Source organism: Atta colombica, unplaced genomic scaffold (assembly GCF_001594045.1).
Source record: "Atta colombica isolate Treedump-2 unplaced genomic scaffold, Acol1.0 scaffold26, whole genome shotgun sequence".
Lineage (NCBI taxonomy): Eukaryota > Metazoa > Arthropoda > Insecta > Hymenoptera > Formicidae > Atta > Atta colombica.
Genome location: NW_017259359.1, coordinates 355,820 through 379,567, shown reverse-complemented (window position 1 = coordinate 379,567; position 23,748 = coordinate 355,820). Strand labels below are relative to the sequence as shown.

Genomic DNA, 23,748 nt, shown 5'->3' with positions numbered 1-23,748 from the left:
TAATTTAAAATATTTCAAAACGTAGAATATAAAAAACGTTTAATATGTTTTTGAAATACATTTCTTTCATTTTATATAATTTACTTTTTAACACATTGAGCGTCAGCCAATTTGTATACCTCAGGAGCGTAAAAGCTTGAAATTATCCAATGTTTGGAAATTATTTTTTTATGTAATTGAGAAATCTTGATTAATTATTTTAATATATTACTAAAGTTTTTAGTGCAGTGTGTCTATCATGTGTTTACCGGCTATCGAATAGTCAATGTCACGGTATGTGTCGCCAACGCTTAATGTGTTAATAAATATTTCACACATATAGATATTATTAGATTTAGTATTGAATTACGTTACAGTATTTACTATTACTAAAAATGTTACAAACATATCTGCTAACAACGAGATAGACGTACTACGATGGACGTTGAAATCTGTAACAAATATTGATCATAATGTTGATTTAATAGGATTAGGAAATGATAATATTCTTTAATTTATTGTTTTAATTATAATATTATTTATTTACTATTTGAATTAATTATAAGTACTTTCATCATCTGAATCGCGTACGCCACATTGCCGATGTCCTAATGTAGTTTTTCTTTTTATCGGTGTGTATCCGGGAATATATAAACTGGCAACTTCAAGTTTACCAAAGGATAAAAGTTTACTGAAATCTTGCTCTAATTTATTAGCAATTGGACCTGAAAATACAATTAAAATAGAGATATAATTAATTAAATTTGATAGCATATTTAAATTAATAATTTTTCAATAAAAATATTATTCAAATATCCAATGTCACTTTTTTTTATTTGAAATACACATATATTTATTAGGGAGGGATAAGTTTGTCTATAAAAATAATTGCTTACAGCTTCGTTTATACACAACCATATTGCACACAGATGCATACACAATCTTATTGCATTGCATATGGCACATTGTATTACATGCTATATTGTACTACACAGTGCATTGCACATATGATCGTGTTGTACATACGATCGTATTATATATTGCATACACAATAACATATTGTACATAGCAGATTGTACGATATATATGTATTATATATATCACTTAAAAGTATTCTATAATACGTTGCTAATTCACCATCGCCAGTCGCAATCTTTCGCGATAGCCAATTAAAAGCGTTAATAATTATATAAGTGATGAAGTATTTGAGTAATATTCTACATTGTAGAATGTCTTATCTAGGTGATACAATCATACGTCTAATGCACAGTTATATTTGCGATGCGCTATGTACAATACAGCAATGTGAAAAATACACTATGTGCAATATGATTGTGCTGTGTGCAATATTGTCATATAATATATGCAACGCGCTGTGTGCAATATAATTGCGTCATATCACTTATTCATATTGGACTAGTGGGATGTAATTTTTTTAAGAATGCAATAAGAAGAAAAATTAGGTGTACAATTTTGCTTCCGCCGTTTTTTTTCCGAAATTCGAGGCTTTATTGTAAAAAACTAGTTATACATTTATGATTCAAAGTATTATCCATCGCTGGCCACTACTTTCTCCCATCTTTCGGGTAGCGTACGAATCCCGCGTCGAAAAAACTGGTCATCTTTTGAGGCTATCCACGAATTGATCCAATTTTTTACTTCTTCATAAGACCGGAAGTGCTGGTCAGCCAGGCCGTGTGACATTGATCGAAACAAATGATAATCAGAGGGAGCAACGTCTGGAGAATACGGCGGGTGGGGTAGGACTTCCCATTTCAACGTTTCCAAGTATGTCTTGACCATTTTCGCAACATGGGATCGAACATTATTATGCTGCAAAATCACTTTATCGTGTCTCTCGTTGTATTGCGGCCGTTTGTCTTTCAATGCTCGGCTCAAACGCATCAATTGCGTTCGGTACCGATCGCCTGTGATTGTTTCAGTCGGTTTTAACAATTCATAATACACTACGCCGAGCTGGTCCCACAAATACAGAGCATGACCTTGGAGCCGTGAATATTCGGTTTGGCCGTCGACGTGGAAGCATGGCCGGGAACTCCCCATGATTTTCTGCGCTTGGGATTATCGTAATGAACCCATTTTTCGTCTCCAGTCACAATGCGATGCAGAAATCTCTTCCGTCTTTCAAGCAGCTGTTCACAAACAAACAAACGCCGTTCAACACCTCTCGGCTTCAATTCGTATCGAATTTCCTTGCTTCTGAATCATTCCCATGGCTTTGAGGCGTTTTGAAATGGCTTGTTGAGTCTTCCAATGATCGTGCCAATTCTTCTTGATTTTGACACGAGTCTTGCTCAAGTAATGCCTCCAATTCTGCATCTTCGAAAACTTTCTCTTTTCCACCGCTATGCCGGTCTTCGACGTCAAAATCACCGTTTTTGAAGCGTTGAAACCACTCATGACACGTTCTTTCACTAATAACGGCCTCACCATAAGTATTTGAGAGCATTCGATGAGCTTCAGCCGCAGATTTCTTCATATTGAAGCAAAAAATTGAAACCTCCCGCAAATGACGAGAATTTGGCTCATAAACTGACATTATCAATCGAGAGTAACTTTATGATGCAGACACAAATCGACTAATGTTTCTATGGAGTTATGTTGACAGATGCCCAAGTTTATTGTATGACATCTATGATCTATTTATTTCGACCACCACTTACCGCTAAAGCCATCTATAAGAAAACGGCGGAAGCAAAGTTGTACACCTAATATTTTTTATTAAAAAATTATTTTTAGAACAAAAACATTACTACTATGTCGATTGAATTGTTGAATATCATCAGAGATTGACATATACTGTTAGAAATGTTCTTAAATTTCATTAAATTTTAAGTTACACAATTTGAACTTAATTTCATGACATTATATTAAATTTAATGTATCTATAAAACTAAAAAGTATAAATATACTAAAAAGTATATTTGTGTACATATACATAAAATTTAATGTACTTTTCATTTTCATTTGAAAATTTATGAAATTTAATGTACTTTTCATAAAATTTTATTAAAAGTACATTAAATTTTATAAATTTAATGTACACGTTCATTACATTTAAGTAATTATTGCAACTAAATTTTCAGTTAAATCATTCATTACTTTTAATTTCGTTCATAATCATTAGCTTCATTTAAAGGAAGTTTGTGGTTACATTTCTAACAGTGTAGATAATTCTTCAAGTTTTAATATATCTGTTCCTTTTCCAACAGCATAATATTAAAAAATGAGAAAGGTATGATAAGTATGTGTGTATTAATCTTTTAAGTAAAAGATTAAGTGAATTTATTTTACAGTTATTAATGTAAAAATAAATTTTGTAAAAATTTTCAGAAAATAACATACCAAATGAAAATGAAGTGATTATGATAGTTGATTATCAAGTGTCCTGAATCAAGTCGTTTTCCTAGTGCATTATCTAGTTTTTCCTGCAGCAGTAATTCAGCTAACATATTTAACAATAAGATACACTCTCCGAGAACCTCAAATTTTAGAACATAAAATGCAATAAGACCTCCATTTAAGACTATGAAAAATATTATACCTGAATTGAATATTTTTGCAAAACGTCGAAAACAAAAGGATCAATTAATTGACTAACAATTATTCGAAGCGTCTTCTGCAATATCTACTGCTGTCAATCAATTTCATCACAAAAGTCTAACGAAAATAAAAGTAGTTACATATTTAAAAGAAGGTTTAAAATATGTTTCTGATAAACATAAAATTCAATGTCTCAAGTACTGCAAATAATCCAAAAAAAAGGAGAGATAATTATTTTTATTTGAAAATTTTATTATTAAAATTTTTATTAATATTGTTTTATTTTCAACATATTGTATTATGCTTGTACTTTAACATGTTTTAAGAGAGTATTATTTTATTTTTAATTTTATGTAGTTCTCACACTCTAGTTTATAACTTTGTAACTATTTATTAATCATCTATGTTCTAAACAGTTTAAGAACAACTGCGAGCTTGTATTCCGATTCTCTTTTATATATTCAAGCAATATCTCGTTTATTCCAACTTTTTATATATTCTCTGTTCTCTGTAATAGAGAAAGGATTTCCTGTTACTCATTTTATGGTAATATTGTGATTTGTATCCCGTCTCTGTTCCTTTAATAATAAACTTGTATTACAAGACCCAACAACATATATTTTATGTTTTTCACTTCAATATATTATAAGAGAGTATAATTGTGAACTTTATATATGTATACGTTTAACATATTATAAATATTAAAATACTAGGTTAATTGATAAGGAATGACACATTAGTGATGTTACTATGTTCAATGCGCCGTGAATTTCTAGTAGTGTCAATCTTCAAACTCTCACTATAGTTGCAGACAACTACGACAATCAATATATTTGTGACAGCCACCGAAAGCACATAACCTCTGATATATTTTTTGTAAAAATGGAAAAAAACTGAAATTCGATAGATAAAGTCACATCGCTCCTCAAATTGTTAGCAATTGCTTATCAACGTAATGTATACGACACTGTTTTTATTTTATGTAAGTTTTTATAATATTATTGTATAATTTAATATTCATGATAATCACTTTGGCCATTCCTTAAATAATAAATTGATATTTGGATGAAGAAGAACGAGCTAAATTGTCGAGATTCATCATCTTGAAAGTTGCGTTACTCATATAATTTAGACTTATATTTTATAATATAATATATTATAGGACCATATATGTATGATAACACAGAGTATAGAAATCAAAGTCTTAAACAGTTTAGCTGGATTTAAAATGCTTGTATAATTCTTGTGCGAATTCACGTACGTATGTAGTCCCCAGAAACGTGCGCCGAAATGATTTTTCAGTCTTGAAAACGCTAGCTCTACTAAACTATCGCAATAATATTACGAGTTAAATTGGCTAGTAATTTAACATTTTTGATGCTTATTCGCATCTTCGAAACAATCTTAATAATGTTGAATAACATATTAAAATCTGTAAATAATTAATTCTTATTGCGAAAAATATTACCTACCTTGATATTACTGCGGTAGTTTAGTAGTAGAGTTAGCGTTTTCAAGACCGAAAAATTATTTCGGCGCGTATTTCTGGGGACTACATAGTATATAAATTCACACAAGAATCATACAAGCATTTTAAATCCAGCTAAACTGTTTAAGGTTTTGATTTCTATAGCTTATATTTTATATAAAGACCCAAATTGAAGGATTGAAATGTTTATTTAATTCATTTTGTTACATTGTCATGAGAATAAATAGTTTTCTGTGCATCCGAACAACCGATATAAGCTCTGATGGGCTTTTTTATTTTCCATCAATTAAGATATGAATATTGATTCAAACGACTCAAAAGTAGTGATTTCAATATTAACGAAAAAGATCGCTCGAGACAACCAACCAAAAAACTGAAAAATGCCGATTTGCATTATTGGATGAAAATCCATTTCAGAATTTGTTAGAGAAATAAAGCATACATCAGTAATTACTAAATATTTATGAGATAGTTCGAAAAATTCTCGGTTTGAATAAAGAAAACATATGATTTGTGGCAAAATTTTTTTTTATTTTTCGACTTACCTAGTAAGTCAATACGATACGATATTCCAACTTCTTTAGACCTTCAATATAATTTTTTTAACCCTTCAAAATAAGGTTTTTCTTTGCGATAACCTCTATATTTGAAGTATATCTTTTTCCAGCGAGCCATTTTTTCAGATTTGAGAACAGGACAAAATCACTAGAAGCTAAATCTGGTGAGTACGGTGCGTGTGGCAGTAATTCGAAGCACAACTCATGAAATTTTGCGACTGCAATTGCAGAAATGTGAGAAACAAGTTTCCGAGAAATATCAAAAAACTTGTTTGCTTTATTCGACACAACAGACAAATTACAAACCGCATCTGTCTCAAACTTTTTCGGAAGTCCTCTGAAGAATCAAATTTAAGAAAAATTCACAAAGAAGAAAAATGGGTTCCATATCGGTTATCGGAAACTGCCATTGCGAACCGATTGAATATTTGCATTTCGTTGATAAGACAAAAAAAAAAGTTTTTGTATGGAATTGTTATTGAGGATGAAAAATGGATCTATTTTGATAATTCAAAATAAAAAAAATCACGAGTTAATCCAACCAGAAATATTCACTTCGAAGCGCGATACCCACCGTTTAAAAGTATTGCTGTATATTTAGTGAGATCAAGAAGGTGTTGTGTACTATGAATTATTAAATCCGAAAGAAACTGTTACCGACAACAATTATACAAATTGAAGTAGATAAAAAACGATTTCTAATTGTGAGTAAATGGCGCAAAGTTATCCTTCTTCACAATTCTCAACTTCATGTTGCATTATCAGTGAAGCAAACGCTATTAGAACTGGAATGGGAAGTTTTACAGTACTCTGCGTATTCTCCAGACATTGCTCCAGCTGATTTTCATTTGCACCGGCCAATGTAACATGCTTTAAAGGATACATACATAATTTCAAAGATGTGCAAAAATTTGTTGAAAATTGGATAAATTCCAAAGAAAAATCTTTTTATTGTCAGAACTCATTTTTTGCCAGAAAAAGAGAAAAAAGCTATATACAAAACGAAAGAAAATATTTTGATTAAGGTATTCCTTCATTATCTTGTTTAAATAAATTAATTCTTGCAAGAAAAACGCCTCAAAATTAAATCACACTACTAATACAATAAAACCTAAAATATATTTTTGTATACCTATTGAAGGAACTTCCTATTTCAATCCAAGTGATCTAATTCTCACTAAAAAAATTACTATTATGTCACAATCCCTTTAAAGATATTTTTTTCTTCCAACGAAAGTAATATTAATTATTATAATTAATTCTTTTTCTAAACATATATTACATCAAAGATTACATTGTTGTGTTAAAATTACATTCATTTAATAGTTTTCAGTTTGATAAAAATTTAATAATTTTAAAGAACAGTACATAATTTATCTATAAAATGCTTGTTAAAAATTCTCTTGTGATTATTGTTTACTGAATTATGCATTGAAGCAAAATTTACATTATTAAATAATCAACGGTAAAATTTGGTAAAAAATCATCACAAAAAGATTTCGCGGATTTCCTTCGTGTCTAGATTCATTCTTGAAATGCCAACGTTTCGTGAATTCATTTCATCAGGACGAGGAGCAGCCTGAGCTCCGGATCGTTCCTTTTTTATATTACTTATTGGAATGGTGGAGGGAAAGAAGAAAATTGTGGGTGGGGGGAGGGGGGAGAGATAGGGGAAATCGATCAATCTTCAATAATTGGAAGAATAGTTTTCCATATTTTATTTATGTTGTAGCCATTATCTCTATTCAGATTGTTAGGGTTTTTGTATCTCTATGGCTTCTCTATACTTTTTTGGAAAGTATGTAATGTTGGATTTGTGGTTGTTTTGTCAAACAGTATTTGACAGTATTTGATGTCCTATTTCGATGTTGTATTTTGATAATGTTGATTGCGTGACGTGTTTTAATCTGACATCACGTTGATGTTCTTTTGTTCCATTCTTCTAGTTTTTCCAATACGTATACTTGCCCGCAAGAACAAGGTATTTTGTATACTCCTGCGGAGCTGAATGGAAGTCTTTGATTTTTAGGATTTCTTAAGATTTATCCTATCTTTTTGAGTGATTTAAAGATAATTCGAATATTTGTTTAATATCCTGCCAATCCGATCTGTTGTTCCTTTGGGAAAATAGATAAGATCCTTTCATCTGTCAGAGACTGTTGTCTTATTTGCATTTTTATTGATGTTTTGATTATGTCTTTTTTGTCGTGTCCGTTTTTTTAAGTGCTTTAAAGCTACTTTTTTAAGTGATTAAGTTTTGTCTGTAGACATTTTTTGTCAGAGATGGTGAAAATCTATGTATAAGTGAATTGATTATTTTACATTTTTATTTGATACAGATTATTTTTGTGCTGGGTAGTGGTGTGACTCGGTATGTAGGTATCTATCTGTATGTGTTAATTTTCTGCATTCTACATTTGATGGCCTAAGGTACCGTCAACTTTCTTAGAGAGAAAATATCTAAGAAGGAGAATTTTCCGTTTTCCTGTATGTCTATAGAGATGGATATTTGGATGTTGATTGTTGAGGAAAATAAGGAATTTATAACTCTGCCATACCTCCATATCATGAATGTATCGTCTACATAACGGAATCAAATTTCTGTTTTTTGAATGTTTTTCTGAGGCCTCTTTCTCAAAATGTTTCATGAAGATGTTGGCGATTACAGGAGAAATAGGAGCCCATTGCCGCTCTTGAAATTTGTTCATAAAATTTGTTATTATAGGAGAAGTAAATGATTATTAAGCACTGCTCTATTAGCGAGATGAGGGAATTTCACGTGAGATTTTATTATTATTTTGTTTTTATTTTTTTTGTTTTTTGTCTTTATTATGTTTAATATATCTTTTACTGAGACTTGGTGTGAAAAGGGATTCTACGTCGAAACTTACAAGATCTGTGGGATGTAGTCGGATTATTTTATTAAATCTTTTGTATGAAGTCCGTTGAATTAGTTATATGTGATTCGGATTTTCCAGTGAGGGATAGTGTTTGTAAAAATAGTCTGCAATCAATTCACATAGAGCTTCCACCATTTCTGACAAAGAACATCTATAGACAGAACTCAATCACTTAAAAAAATAGCCTTACAAAAAAACGGACACGACATAATCAAAACATGCAAACAAGACAACGGTCTCTGATACACAATCAGACAAAAGAATCCTATCCATTCTCCCATATGTCAAAGGAACAACAGATCGAATTGGCAGGATATTAAACAAATACAATATCCGAACTATTTTTAAACCATCCAAAAAGATAGGACAAATCTTAAGGAATACATCAAAGACCTCCACTCAGCTCCGCAGGAGTGTACAAAATACCTTGTTCCTGTGGGCAAGTATACATTGGAGAAATTGGGAGAATGATCAACCTAGAGATAAAAGAACACTAACGTGACGTCAGGCTAAAACACGCAATCAGCATTATCAGAACACAACATTGAAACAGGAAATAAATATTGTATGACAAAACGACCATAATAGCCAACATTACATCATACTTTCCAAGAAAGTATAGAGAAGAGATACAAAACTACCCTAACAATCTAAAGAGATAATGGCTACAACATACCATAAATAAAATGAAAATCTATTTTCTCGGTTATTAAAGACTGATCGATTTCCCCCATCTCTTCCCCCTCTCCCCACAATTCTCTTCTCTCCCTCCACTCGAACAAGTAGCGTAATATAAAAAAGAAACGACGAAGGAGGAAATATCAATAGCTCAGTATCAGGCTGCTCCTCTGATGAAGTGAACTGCAAGGTTCACGAAACGTTGGCATTTCAAGAATGGATCTGAACGCGGAGGAAACCCGCGAAACGCAAAATCTTTATATAAAAAGCACCTGTGAAAGTCTCAAGAATATAATCATCAAAAGTTTAAAAACAATAAAAAACATGTTAAAATATGAATTTTAAGATTATTTAGTTTTTACGATAGTAACCGATGGAATTTCGATTGGTTGTAAACTATGTAGGTTTAGCTTCAATGTAATTCAGTCAAGAAAGACTGTAAAAAAATTTTTTAAAAAGTACTTTGTAGATAAAGTTCTGTTTCTTTTTTTTTTAGAAATATTTAACTTTTCGAAAAATCACTGAATTTTTATCGAGTTATTTGAATATTGCGTAATTTTAGGTTCTACATCAGTAAGTATATTATAGCGGTTCTAATTCATTAAAGGACTAAAGGGGGCGCGAGGCGAGGGAAGGCGCAGAGAAGGTCTTCCCGATCGCCGATACCGCTATTTATAATATATAAACAAAAATTCCGGTTGATGAATTACATATATATGATGTTTCGCTATGAATAAATAGCTTTTTCGTCAACCCATCCCCCCCCCCCCACACTGCCCGTCGCCCTCCCCAAAAATGTGTAGGAACCAAAGGATTGTATGTTAGGAAAAGATAGAGAGCGATGTCGAAGTGCATAACATTGAAGAAAGGACGGAAGAAATAAATCAATAGATTAAAAGTACGACATCTTTTTTTTAATTATACAGTTTTTACAACACGTTGTTTTTTACTAGCGAGGCAAAGAATAGGACGAATGGGGAAGTAAAAGAAAGTACATATGTAGTGATGTGAACAAAAATTTGTTATTTATTAGGTGTACAACTTTGCTTCCGCCGTTTTCCTATAGATGGCTTTAGCGGTAAGTGGTGGTCGAAATAAAATAGATCATAGACGTCATACAATAAACTTGGACATCTGTCAACATAACCCCATAGAAATATTAGTCGATTTGTGTCTGCATCATAAAGTTATTCTCGATTGAAAATATCAGTTTACGAGCCAAATTCTCGTCATTTGCGGGAAGTTTTAATTTTTTGCTTCAATATGAAGAAATCTGCGGCTGAGGCTCATCGAATGCTCTCAAATACTTATGGTGAAGCCGCTATTAGTGAAAGAACGTGTCATGAGAGGTTTCAACGCTTCAAGAACGATGATTTTGATGTCGAAGACCGGCATAGCGGTGGAAGAGAGAAGGTTTTCGAAGATGCAGAATTGGAGGCATTACTTGAGCAAGACTCGTGTCAAAATCAAGAAGAATTGGGATCATTGGGAGTGACTCAACAAGCCATTTCAAAACGCCTCAAAGCCATGGGAATGATTCAGAAGCAAGGAAATTGGGTACGAATTGAACGGCGTTTGTTTGCTTGTGAACAGCTGCTTCAAAGGCAAAGACGGAAGAGATTTCTGCATCGCATTGTGACTGGGGACGAAAAATGGGTTCATTACGATAATCCCAAGCGCAGAAAATCATGGGGAGTTCCCGGCCATGCTTCCACGTCGACAGCCAAACCGAATATTCACGGCTCCTGCTCTGGTCATGCTCTGTATTTGGTGGGACCAGCTCGGCGTAGTGTATTATGAACTGTTAAAACTGAACCGATTGAAACAATCAGGCGATCGGTATCGAACGCAATTGATGCGTTTGAGCCGAGCATTGAAAGACAAACGGCCAAATACAACGAGAGACACGATAAAGTGATTTTGCAGCATGACAATGCTCGACCTCATGTTGCGAAAGTGGTCAAGATATACTTGGAAACGTTGAAATGGGAAGTCCTCCCCCATCCGCCATATTCTCCAGACGTTGCTCCCTCTGATTATCACTTGTTTCGATCAATGTCACACGGCCTGGCTGACCAGCACTTCCGGTCTTATGAAGAAGTAAAAAATTGGATCGATTTGTGGATAGCCTCAAAAGATGACCAGTTTTTTCGACGCGGGATTCGTACGCTACCCGAAAGATGGGAGAAAGTAGTGGCCAGCGATGGATACTTTGAATCATAAATGTATAATCAGTTTTTTACAATAAAGCCTCGAATTTCGGAAAAAAAACGGCAGAAGGAATTCCGCGATTGGCAGTGTTCGAATGTGATCGATGATTCGAACATCACTACCAGCGGTTTCTGGAAAAAAGAAAACAAAAAAAACTTTTGCTCACTATTCGCTTTTTCAGCAATACAATGCATTAGCACTAGTCACCCTAAATGCGATACCTTATGTTTTGATGAAATTGATGACGTTGATGATGAGAACCACATTGGCGACTTTGATGCTTTTTTCCTAGGACATTCCCAATATCTCACTCTTTCCCTGATAGTGGATTTGGCGACCCTGGTGACAAGGGACGGTATTGCTTGCGCTCGATCAATTTTCGACGTATATATTCGTTTATTCGATCCATGTCTTATCGCTTGTAATTGAAGTTTACGATTCAATGAGAAAAGCTTTATATACTATCATATCGTGACGCGTTAAGAAAAGCATGATGCTGTTTTTATAAACATACTAATGAGATATGGAAAATATGAACTAGAACCGCTTGCAATGTTGCCTTATCTATTTTCTTAAAGAAAGTGTGACTCAACAAGCAAAAAAACAAAAAAGTCACAAAACTTCACATAAAATATATAATGGATTATAAGCGCTCAGATCCACAGTTGGTCCTGGAAGACGAACGAATCGATCGCAATAAAAATAATGGAAGTATGGATAACAATTGGGACATGGACGGTGTAAATATAGACAAGTTGTTTGAAGAAATGAAAGTAGAATTTGAGAATAAAGGAGTACGCGAGTGGTATGAGCGACATGTCGTCGAGCCTACGTTGATGTCGCTTGAAAAGTTCTAAGAACGTAACAGTGGGCATTGTCATGTATATTGAATTTGACTATCAAAAATTGTCCAATGAAGAAGTATCCGATAATACTAGAGGTGCTAGTGATTTGAGCGAAGACAATATTACGTAGAAAAATTTGTGCAGCCTTCGGAAATTGCGAACATTCTTACTAAACACTATATAATTTACTGTTACTATACAACGGATGGTGCTTTAACCATATGTGCATCATGTATGATTGATTTGTTGAATATTGACATTGAAGGAATATATCTCGTTAGGAAAAACGATACCTGTTCCTTCTATATACTAGATGGCAGATGGTCATACTTGAATTGCGATGTACTTTGTATTCTCATGCAGCATGTGCCCACTCTGCACACATTAAAAAAATTATTAAGTATTCCGTGGAAGAGTGCGACATGATCTAAAGATTGTAAAGAAAAGATGGAAAATCACGAGCAAGTGGAACGCGAACTGTTGGAGCAGTGCGGCCAGGTCGTTACTCTGGTGAAGTGTTTCGCGTGATTACAACGATACAATGCTGCATTAAATAGCACGAAGAACTCTGTCGTGCCAAGCGTACGCGTCTCGCCATTGGATACAGACAATCCGTGATGGCGAGGATCGCGCGACTCTTGGACTGCAATTAAAGCGTACATGTTGGTGACGGATACGCGAGTGGCGAGCACGCGAGTGCGACGAAAGATCTCTTGTCTGGAGAAAGATCGACGCCGCATTCGAAAAATCGTTTCTGATCGATGCGGTGATTAACGCAGATTACATCGAGTATTAGCGATTTTTAGAAAACAGTGGCATTGTAGTGCGACGCTATAGAAAGATACGATAGTGTGAAAGTGAACACCGCGTTCAACGAAGAGTTTGCGACAGAACAACAAATGCGCCATTAAGAATATAAACATTAAGAACATTGAAGTATATCGATACACCGATTTGCGCGAGTGATACGAGCGACACGTCATCGAGCCACGCTTGAAGAGTTCCAAGAACGTAACAGCGGATGGGCATTATCACGTATATTGAATTTGATCAACATGAACAAACTAAATTCTGTGCGTACGGGATGCCACATCTAATAATACTTCGTGTTGTTGCCGCTCTGTACCCGATTGAAAAGTATGCGAAGAGTTATCGTATCCGCATTACATGACAGTGTTAAATCTCACGAACATTATGTTTCCAATGACTTTAAAAGACTTTAAATTCCAAAATTCAAACGTTTGATAAACGTGTATAGCATCGAGAATAAACAGTCTTCCTTTACGGCTCATCGGCGACAAGAAGAAGCACATCAACGTACATGCTCTATGTGGAAGATTCACGCGACGACAGTCTCGGCCACTTTGCATGGATCAAAAATCTATTATGTCTCGTGAGATAATGACTCACTAGAATGGAGCATCAGAAATTTTTCTGCAATCGATAAGTACACATGAAAAATTATAATTTTCTTGAAATGACAATAATAATAGTAATAGTAATAATTTTTGTAGTAATAGTAATTTTTGTAGTAATAATAATAATTTTCTCAGATGTTCTTCATTACTTCAATTCGAAAAATTGTAGTCATACGTAATGGATTGCAGAAATAAACAACTGCGCTATCCGAATGCCGAGCGTGGATGACAAGTGGCTCAAATTTGTATCACTGCAATAAAGAGCGCGTCCCATTCATTGTCTACACTGACTTACAGTGCGTTCTACGAAAGACGGAATCCGATAGGAAAGACGCGTCGTCATACACGTATCAACGCATGAAATATTAAGTATGAGATATTACATGCGATGTTCATATAACGACACGTTATCAGTGTAACGGTTTTGTCGCAATAAAGATCGCATTCGCGCGAAAATTCAAAGATTTGGCGCATGACATGAAAAATCTCGTATCCGCTAACGTGCCTATGGAATCGAAAGAACAATGGGAGATGTAGCGCGACGCGTTGTTACATCTGCGAGAAATCATTCCAATACCGGACGACACGCGATCATTGCCACCTCACCGGTATTGTGATCCAGCGCACTTAAACTTAATAACTTAAATTATAAAAATTCATTATATATTCCGGTTGTTCATAATTTATGGGCTATGATTTTATAATTAAGAAAATTGTTATCGCGTACGAAGAATAAGTAGATGTGCTATCCACAATCAAAGAAAAACATATTTCCTTCATAAAATATAGCACTATTGACATGTTTGAAAAACAAAAATAAAAATAATTTTCAGAAAAAATGCGTTACATACAATTAAGATTCTTAAGTACAAGTTCTTAAGTACAAGCCTCGAACTTGCAACTCGTTTCTAAGTAGAGACAAATTAAAAATTGTACGTTCCAGATTTTCAAAACTATCGGACGAAGAATTTGAATTGACTGATTCGTAAAGGTGTATTTATGTACGAATACATTAACTGCATTGAAAAATTCCAGGATATGCGTTTATCACCGCGCGAATCATTTTACAATTCATTGACAGGCGATATAATATCCTAAAGCGATTATGCTCACGCCGCGAATATCTGACAGCGATTCTCTATTCAAACGCTCGGCGAGTATAGTGATCTCGTGTGACACTTCGTCACTCTGCTCGTCAATATCTCTGCTCGCCACTTCGCTCTGATTTCGCTTTCTTGTTCTTCAATTTCTGCGTTCTCTCTTGTGAAAAGTGTTGTCTTTACTTATTAGCTCGCTGCACATTTTTTCATTTTATTAGTCATTGGTGCTTATTGTAACACTTCAGTTTTTTTATCTTCTAATTTTTTACTTTTAACGTTTTCGCGCTGGTCGGCGAGCAGAATGTATTCTTTCTACATTTTCGTTATTTTATTAATGTTTATACTGCGTTAATTGTGTGTTTTTCATTACATTCTTGTAATATTTTATCATTGCGTAATAATTTTTATAGTCACGTCATAATTTTATGTTTAAATCTAGCCATTATATCGTTGTCTATTTGTCATTCGTTTTTCTTCTTTCTGTTTAAAGGACAGGTACGGATATAAATAATTATTTTATTAAATTGCTTCGTGCCTTTGTTGTACGATTCTACGCATAAACACATTCTCTTGTAGTTTAATTTCGTATAATTACCATGAGTCAGTCGACGTGTACCAAATGTAAACGTTTTATTTCGGGTAAGCACTCTTGCGCTTTCTGTGGCGCTGACAATGGTTTGCGCCTCATGATTGCAATCCTGTTGCAACTGGGAGAAGCCGTCGTTGCTTCTGCTGAAGACTAATGTCTCCTTGGCTGATTGCATCTCGCCACCTTTTCTCTCACCTCTATCTGACGAGAGTGATGAAGTGTGGTGTCATTCTTCACAGGTGTCTTCTGTCTCATTGACTCTTTCTGCAGTTAAGTCCTCCTTATCTACTCTACCTAATCCATCTCTTCTTTTGAACACAGAATTGCTCTTATTAAATAAAGACTTAGTCTTCTAGATTATCTCGAGCCTATTCTGGAAACATTTAATGCTAGGATAGAGTTCAATAGAATGTTACAGCGTCTCATAGATGTTGAGAGTGCGTCGAATCGACTGGCGACGGCGATGGATAATCTATCCGCTGATCTGTTTGTTTGTGAGTGCAAGGCTGATCATCCTTGAGAAGCGCTTTGCTAGGCTGGAGAAGGAGGTGCATGCTGATCTTGCAACTTCTGCTGGTGATTCTCATGCCTTGCCGGATGGACTAGTTTTGAGTGCATAATGAGCAGAAAGACCATGAGTTCATTGTATTCGATCTACCAAGAGTCCTTTCAGAGAATTGAGTCTATAACAAGAGTTTCATTCTCCCTTGATGTCTCAGTGTCTTCATCAGAGATTGCGCCGATCTTCAGAATTCCTGGCAGGAATTCCTCATCTCTATTTATTGTCAAATTTACGACAATGGCGAGGCGCAATGTAATAATCGCCAGAGCTCATCGGAAGGATTAACCAAATATATTGGATGTCTGCGACTGCTGGCCAGCCAGCTAGGATCTCTATTTACAAGCAGGTTACAGCTTCTAAGTGACGCACTTTTAGTGAGGCACGTCGACTAGTGGCGGCGCATGGTGTTAGGCATGTTTGAATACGTAGGGGGATCACTTATTTTCGTGTCAAGGATAATACGTCCTCATTTCGTTACACCTCCCCGGATTCACTTCTTTCCGTCCAAGTCCGTTCCCTCTCATCCCGCTCTTCTGTTTGCGCCACTTGCGTTCGGTGGTGGTCTTGAGTGACTCTGTAGATCCGCCTCAATTTTTGGATTTGGAATGGAGTATCTCTTACGACGGCAGACGCGCACGTTTTGCGCATATCAATGTTCGCTCGTTCCGCATGTTGCGTTGGTCAGAGACATTATCGCCTTCCATTTCTGTCTGAATGTTTTGGCCGTCGGGGAGATTTGGTTGTGGAATTCGACAAACTCTGGATCTGTCAACATAGATAACTACGTACTCATTCGCTTGGACAGATACACAGGCTGCCGCGAGGGTAGTGTCGCGCTATATATCGATGAGTCTCTCCAATTCTCCCCGATCGGCTTGGATATCCCGCCGATGGACTCTTACTAATATTGTTGCTGTGTCTCTCTATCTTGCTCGCGATCATCTGCGTATATCGCCTTCCGGGTATACTTTCTGACTTGCATTTTATAGAGTCATGTCTATCCTGTGCATGTATAACCGACGTGATTGTGTGTTTGGGCGATTTCAATATCCATACTTGGTTAAATTGATCATAACGCCAAACTGTACTTACTCGATGTGGCATCGTTGTTTTTTCTTAGGCAATTAATTGATGCTCTTGTCATATCTTACCCTAATTTGGCGGACGGGGACCGAAGATCGCGAACGGGGCTCACAGAGAAGAAGGGGGAGCACACGCACATGCGAGGTGGAGCCTCGACTCTGATGAGCGATCGTAATGGATCCGGCAGCTGAGATAGATTTACGAATTTTACGCGATTGTTTCCAGGTTCTTTTAGGAGGCACCCTAAGAATTATGTAATATGATCATGAACGGGTTGCCCTCGCCAGTGCGAGCATTGTCGTCCCTTAGAGTTCCTTGGGAGAACCGGAAGAGTAAGAGAAATAATAACGAAGAAACGATGATTTTACTATTTTTATTTTTAAATCAGAAGCTTCGATATGAGTGACGCGAGGCTTTCCGATGATCTTGATCGGTTTCATGGGGATCCTTATCGAAGGCCTCGTGTCCGGCGGAGGAAGGCGATTGACCTTCCGCCATATTCGAGCGATAGGTTCCGTTGTCGGCTCGATTCAATGGGATATATTGAGGGAACCGTGCGAGATAGTGGCTCGAGGAAGACTGATACGTGTTCGAGCATACTGGGGTCGAAATCGTCATGCTAGTGCAACGTTTTCACTAGCCGCCTTAGTTGGCGTCTTCATCCTCCGCGTCTTGATCTGGGCATCTACGATTGATAAAGAATTTAATGGATGCTCAAGAGAGAGAGAATTATATAGAAAAAAATAATGTAATTGAATAGAAGATGCGGGGTAAGGTGAGATGACTTCATCCTTATACGGCAAAATATTCCTACTCGAGGAAGCACGGAGCTGATTGTGAGAGAAATAGAGAGGAGTGTGCGTCTGAAGGCAAGCGCCAGCGCTCTGAATGAGCAGAGGGGTAATCTGGAACGATTCTAAGCAAGAGCGCGCCAAGATTGAAGAAAGAGGGAGAGTCAGGCGCCCGAAGACAAACTTCTAGATCTGGTAATTACGGAGATACCCTGGAACAGCCCTAAGACTCAAGGCGGGAGAAAAGCAGACGAAGGGCACTCTATGGAGAGCGCTCTACACTGAGAGGTTCTCTAAGCCAAATACGTGGCAGGTCGCGAATTGTTCGAGAGATATTTCTGTACTCGGTAGCACAACTGTTCTTTTCGCGATAGGACTCTACATAAATATTGACTAAATTGTTAGTAACAATTGTGATAGTAACGTTATTGTTTATTGTTACAAGAGATAGAGAGAGCGCAAATCCCCTTTTGAGCCTGAAGAACAGAATCGAATTATCAATAAAAATTACAGGTACAAGTCTATAAGTCTATTAGTAATGAGAAATTTACAAGTACCGAAATTATATAATTATGTAAGAAGATTATAAGCACAAGGAATTTGTAAGTTACGTGAAATTTATAAGTATAGCGAAATTATATTATTAGGTGTACAACTTTGCTTCCGCCGTTTTCCTATAGATGGCTTTGGCGGTAAATGGTGGTCGAAATAAATAGACGTCATACAATAAACTTGGGCATCTGTCAAAATAACCCCATAGAAACATTAGTCGATTTGTGTCTGCATCATGAAATTATTCTCGATTGAAAATATCAGTTTACGATCCAAATTCTCGTCATTTGCGGGAGGTTTTAATTTTTTGCTTCAATATGAAGAAATCTGCGGCTGAGACTCATCGAATGCTTTCAAATACTTATGGTGAGGCCGTTATTAGTGAAACAACGTGTCGTGAGTGGTTTCAACGCTTCAAGAACGATGATTTTGACGTCCAAGATCATGCTCTGTATTTGGTGGGACCAGCTCGGCGTAGTGTATTATGAACTATTAAAACCGACTGCAACAATCACAGGCGATCAATATTGAATGCAATTGATGCGTTTGAGCCGAGCATTGAAAGACAAACGGCCGCAATACAACGAGAGACACGATAAAGTGATTTTACAGCATGACAATGCTCGACCCCATGTTGCGAAAGTGGTCAAAACATACTTGGAAATGTTGAAATGGGAAGTCCTACCCCACCCGCCGTATTCTCCAGACGTTGCTCCCTGTGACTATCACTTGTTTCGATCAATGGCACACGGCCTGGCTGACCAGCACTTCCGGTCTTATGAAGAAGGAAAAAATTGGATCGATTCGTGGATAGCCTCAAAAGATGACCAGTTTTTTCGACGCGGGATTCGTACGCTATCCGAAAGATGGGAGAAAGTAGTGGCCAGCGATGGACAATACTTTGAATTATAAATGTATAACCAGTTTTTTACAATAAAGCCTCGAATTTCGGAAAAAAAACGGTGGAAGCAAAGTTGTATACCTAATACGTTGTGATGTGACGTTTTCCGTTCGTCACAAGAATCGGAAGATCGAACAGCGCAACTCCTGAGTCTTTCCACTTTTTTAGAAGGCGGACGTATCGGCGCATTCTTGTGGTGTTATGTCGTCGATTTCGCGTTTGTTTCATTCTATTGATGCGTCCCGCAGATTTTCTGCGGCGATTTATCGTTCTTTCGTGCGCTATCGTGCCGCAAGTTTTATAGGATAATTGGTGACTTCTTTACGACCTTATGAACTTTGCGTCGTCTCACTGAGCTTAAATGAAGAGAGAAGACGGCCGAAAATCGGAAGAATAATAATGGAGGACGGATCAGTCGAGGCGCTCAGCATCCTATCGGAGGGGGTAGCAAGTGATAGTGCTCCGCATTTCGATATTTTTGCTTTAGTTCGAGACATGTTTTATCGTCACATATTACAGGCGGCAGGGCCGCGAGGACAGTAGCCGAGAATGGCCCTCTATGCCCAAATATCGACGAGAGACACGACGGAGCTTGCGGAGCCCTCTCATGAAAGGTCAACGCCCAGGTTCGGAAGCAGAAGCAACGACTACGGGAATATTGACAAATGCGAGTCTCTCGCAAAACTGAGATCCAGGAAGATCTCCGAGGCGGCCGAAGGAAACGCTGGAACGACCTAATCGAATTCCGCGCGCTGGGACGCAGGATGCGTCGAGCTTGCAGGCCTCGCACCAATTAGGCGCGATAAGACCCCCTTGTGATGATAGCGATCACTACGAATTCCCGGAAGGATCAGTGCTCGGCACTTGTGCTGTGGCGAGCGAGTGAGGAACATTATATATTTTATGTGTCGAGGGACGCAGGATGCCTAGAGAGCCAGGATAGCGAGCCTAAGGTGAGCCTGACAAGAGGATTATCGGAAGAATGTCATAAAATTGTAAGGTCGCCAATTTCCGTGTGCGAGAGGCACGCGGGTTTATCGTGCGTCATGTTTTCGCGGTATGTCTGAGCGTGTCGCCTCCCGCGACGACGCGTTGTAAGATTTTCGGAAGAGTTACTTTCCACGTCCGTCTTAGCCTGGTCTTTTCATGAAGTCTTGTCGCGTGCCGATTTGCCTTTTGTGGAACTTTGGAACTTTGTATCGTGATGTCTGTGCGTTCTCTGTCTATTTCCAACATTTTGTAAAGTAGTTCGAAACCCCGCGGATGAGCACGAGGTTACGTGTTCGCGGTGAGACCGTAACCGTCTCTTACCTCGGCTATCATAGCGTCGGCTAATGCTCGTGCGTTTTGGGAAAAGTATTACGTGGCGTGAGCCATGTCGAGTTAGCGTAATTAATAATCGGGGCATGTGTGAGGCTAAAGTAACGCATTTCGATCGCATACTTGTCGTGATCTTGTCAACGTGTACGAACGAAAGTTGAAGATTAACAAAATATATTTGTTACTTCTTCTTGTTAATAATCATGATGTGATTTATTGTCGCTGCCAATTCGCTTCTCCACGGTCCTCCATCCTCGACCACGAACCCTCTATCATTTCCGGGGCTGAGCTACCGATTACGAGAGCCGTTGACATTCGCAGTTTCGCAAGAAAATATCGCGTAAAGAATCTCTCGATTAATCTCGATAAAGAGTGCCTGTCACCCAAACTCGAAACTATCGTTTTCGAGATTCTGCGTGGTCCTCAGGAAAGGCTGCATAAGGACTCATTTTCTTTCGCGTTTCCGATGAGGTCAAACGAAGATTCGTTATAAAGACGGGAATTCTGCCAAGTTGAGAGAGAATTAGCTGCGAATATGTGACGAAGTTGCGTCACGCTCGTGAGTGCGGTTGCAACGTATTGGCATATTTTATCTAAAAGAGAAGTGTGATGTATACGATAGGATATCAGTGTATACTTTTGTATGCAATAATACATGATGGTTTGCAAATGTCATCGAAATAGTTAATTGACAAACATATATATGTATACATATATGTGTTTTATTTTACTACCCATCCGTCATATCCTTTGTTCTGACGCGCTAGTAAAAAAATAAAAGGAAAAAAATACAATATATTGAAAACTAAGTCATAAAAAAGATAAAGGAAAAAAAGTATGCCATACTTGTACTCTACCGTCGTTTTTTTTCGCTTCTTTTTTTAACGTGCAAGCCCTTATTACCTACGCATTTTTTAGTGTCTATAGTTCTATAAGCTGTAAACATTTATTTCTTATCTTAAGTGTTTCATTTCTTTCATAAGTGTTTCCTGTGCAGTGCGAAAGTAAAACGTATCCTAGATAGCATGGCAAAGGATACTTCTCGGCGTCAGTCTTTGCTGAGTCTTGTCTGCGTGCGCAACACCAATATAACATAATTTGAGTGGACGCTATCGATTGATATGTAAAATTTGATCGGTTCGTATTTGAGATCTAATAATCTCAATTCCTTGCAACTCGCGACCTCGCATAAAAAGTAGCCACAGTAGTCTCGTTGCGCGTGGCTTAGCGCTGAGTCTTGTCTGCGTGCGCGAGTATAATTGTATTTACGAAGAGCAGCGTATTACGAGTGTTTTTTTAAATTTATAAACTGCAAAAAAATATTCCGTCATTTAGTAGCTTACATGATAATTTGTGTGCGATTAAAAAAAAAAAATATGGAAAAGCACGAGCTTTCGTGTACAAAAATAAAATTGATTGAGGGGGAGGAGGATGTCCTCCGTCTCCGCATTCCATGCTCTCCTCGGAAGAGCTGGGTTAGAATCCCTCTAGCCACTCAATTTCATAAGCGTTAGACCGCTAACGGCCAGAGTTTGCATGCTGAATGATGCTCGTATGTCTCGATTCTTCGTCTGTATGTATGACGATAACCGAAATGATGTTACGCTATATGTTTGACTTTGACAGGTGTATCAATGTAATGTTTAAACAATTAGCCCGACTCATCGATACGATCGATGTCGGGTATATATGATTCTTCAATATTGCGTCCGAGAACGCTATGCGCGATATCTTCAATGGACATCGGCTCGTCGATTGCGAGATATTAGCTTTAGTTTTTAGTACAAAGAAAAAAGATCATTGTAAGAAAATGTGAATAAAAATATCGTTCCCATCACTACATATGTACTTTCTTTTACTCCTCATCCGTCCTATCCTTTGCCTCGACGCACTAGTAAAAAACCTATTCTAAAAATTGCATAAAAAAAAGATCGTACTTTTGCTCTATTTATTTATTTCTTCCATCCTTTTTTCGATATCACGTTACACACTCTGATATCGTTGTGCACTATTTTTTTCTAACATGCGAGTCCTTGTTTCTACGCATTTTTGGATAAGGCAGCGAGCGAGGGAGGGAGGGGGGGGAGGTAACGGATGACGGCGGTGAAAAATATGAAATGCATAACAGAATATTATCATGTGTATCATGTTTATATAATCTATCGATCGAGATCCTATGTTTACATAAACATAAAGGACCCCGGTTATTACTGTTTATGTAAACAACGATACCGACAATCAGGAATCTTCCTCGCGCTGCCCTCTCCCCTGTGTCTACAACCCCCCCCCCCCATATTCTTTCTAGCCCCACGAGAACCGCTGTACCTTCTTATATCCGAAAATTTTTCGATGATAGTATATATCATTTTAAAAATTTCATATCAATCATCAATATTTGACGGCAAGTTTAATTTCAAGAAGTATTTAGTTCCAAAAATGATATAATTGTATAAAACTTTTTAAAAAATCTCAAAATATCGTAATTTTTAACTTAAAAAAATAGGACTCTGTCCTGACCTGTACAAAATTCTTCCTATTTCAGCCCAAGTGTGGTAGTAACTATTTAGAAGCCTATTCTGTAATTCTTAATCATATCGATATTGTTACAGTCGTTGAGATTACAAAATAAGCTCCTTAAAATCTTCTTTTAAAATATTATATTACAAATTTGCGTTATCTTACTCCACCCAAAGATTATCACAAAAAATTAAGGAAATCAGTAAAAAACAAAATTTGCATTTTGGAATATAAAAATGATACACAATACATATAGAATCTAAAATTTATTAAAAAATTGTTTATCGATGAAGTACTTTAAACTGAATTAATACATATTTAAGCTATAATAATGAAGATTTTTCTATTAGAAAAACATAAATTAGCCTGTTTTCTTAAATGCGTTTAAAAATACAATAGAATTTTTGTTTTTGGAAGAGTCTTTATTATACTAGTTTGAATTTGTATCTAAATTCTAAATTTTTTTTAATTTGAAATAATTTATTAACATATAATTTTTATAAAATTAATGTAATAAGAATAGAGCTACGAGTTAAGCAATGTCTTAACGTTATGTTATTATAAAATAAAGAGTTTATTGTAATAAACGTTTCGACAACAAACTCCTAATTGGATCATTTTCAATGTTAACCTTGACACAATTTAAAATCAACTATTCATTTAAATGACAAAACCTTGACGAAAAGTGTGAG

The 23,748-nt window shown here is 36.5% G+C and overlaps 1 protein-coding gene across 1 annotated transcript in view; it reads right to left on the bottom strand.

Moving 5' to 3' along the window:
* Positions 1-345: 345 nt before the first annotated feature.
* The window catches only part of LOC108689116, a 277,007-nt gene continuing 253,604 nt past the window's right edge, over positions 346-23,748 (bottom strand). Inside the window, exons 19-20 of the mRNA XM_018195755.1 lie at positions 549-704; positions 346-431 (exon numbers count right to left, since the gene is read on the bottom strand). Of these exons, the coding sequence (XP_018051244.1) occupies positions 346-431; positions 549-704 (242 nt within the window). The remainder of the gene's footprint in view (positions 432-548; positions 705-23,748) is intronic.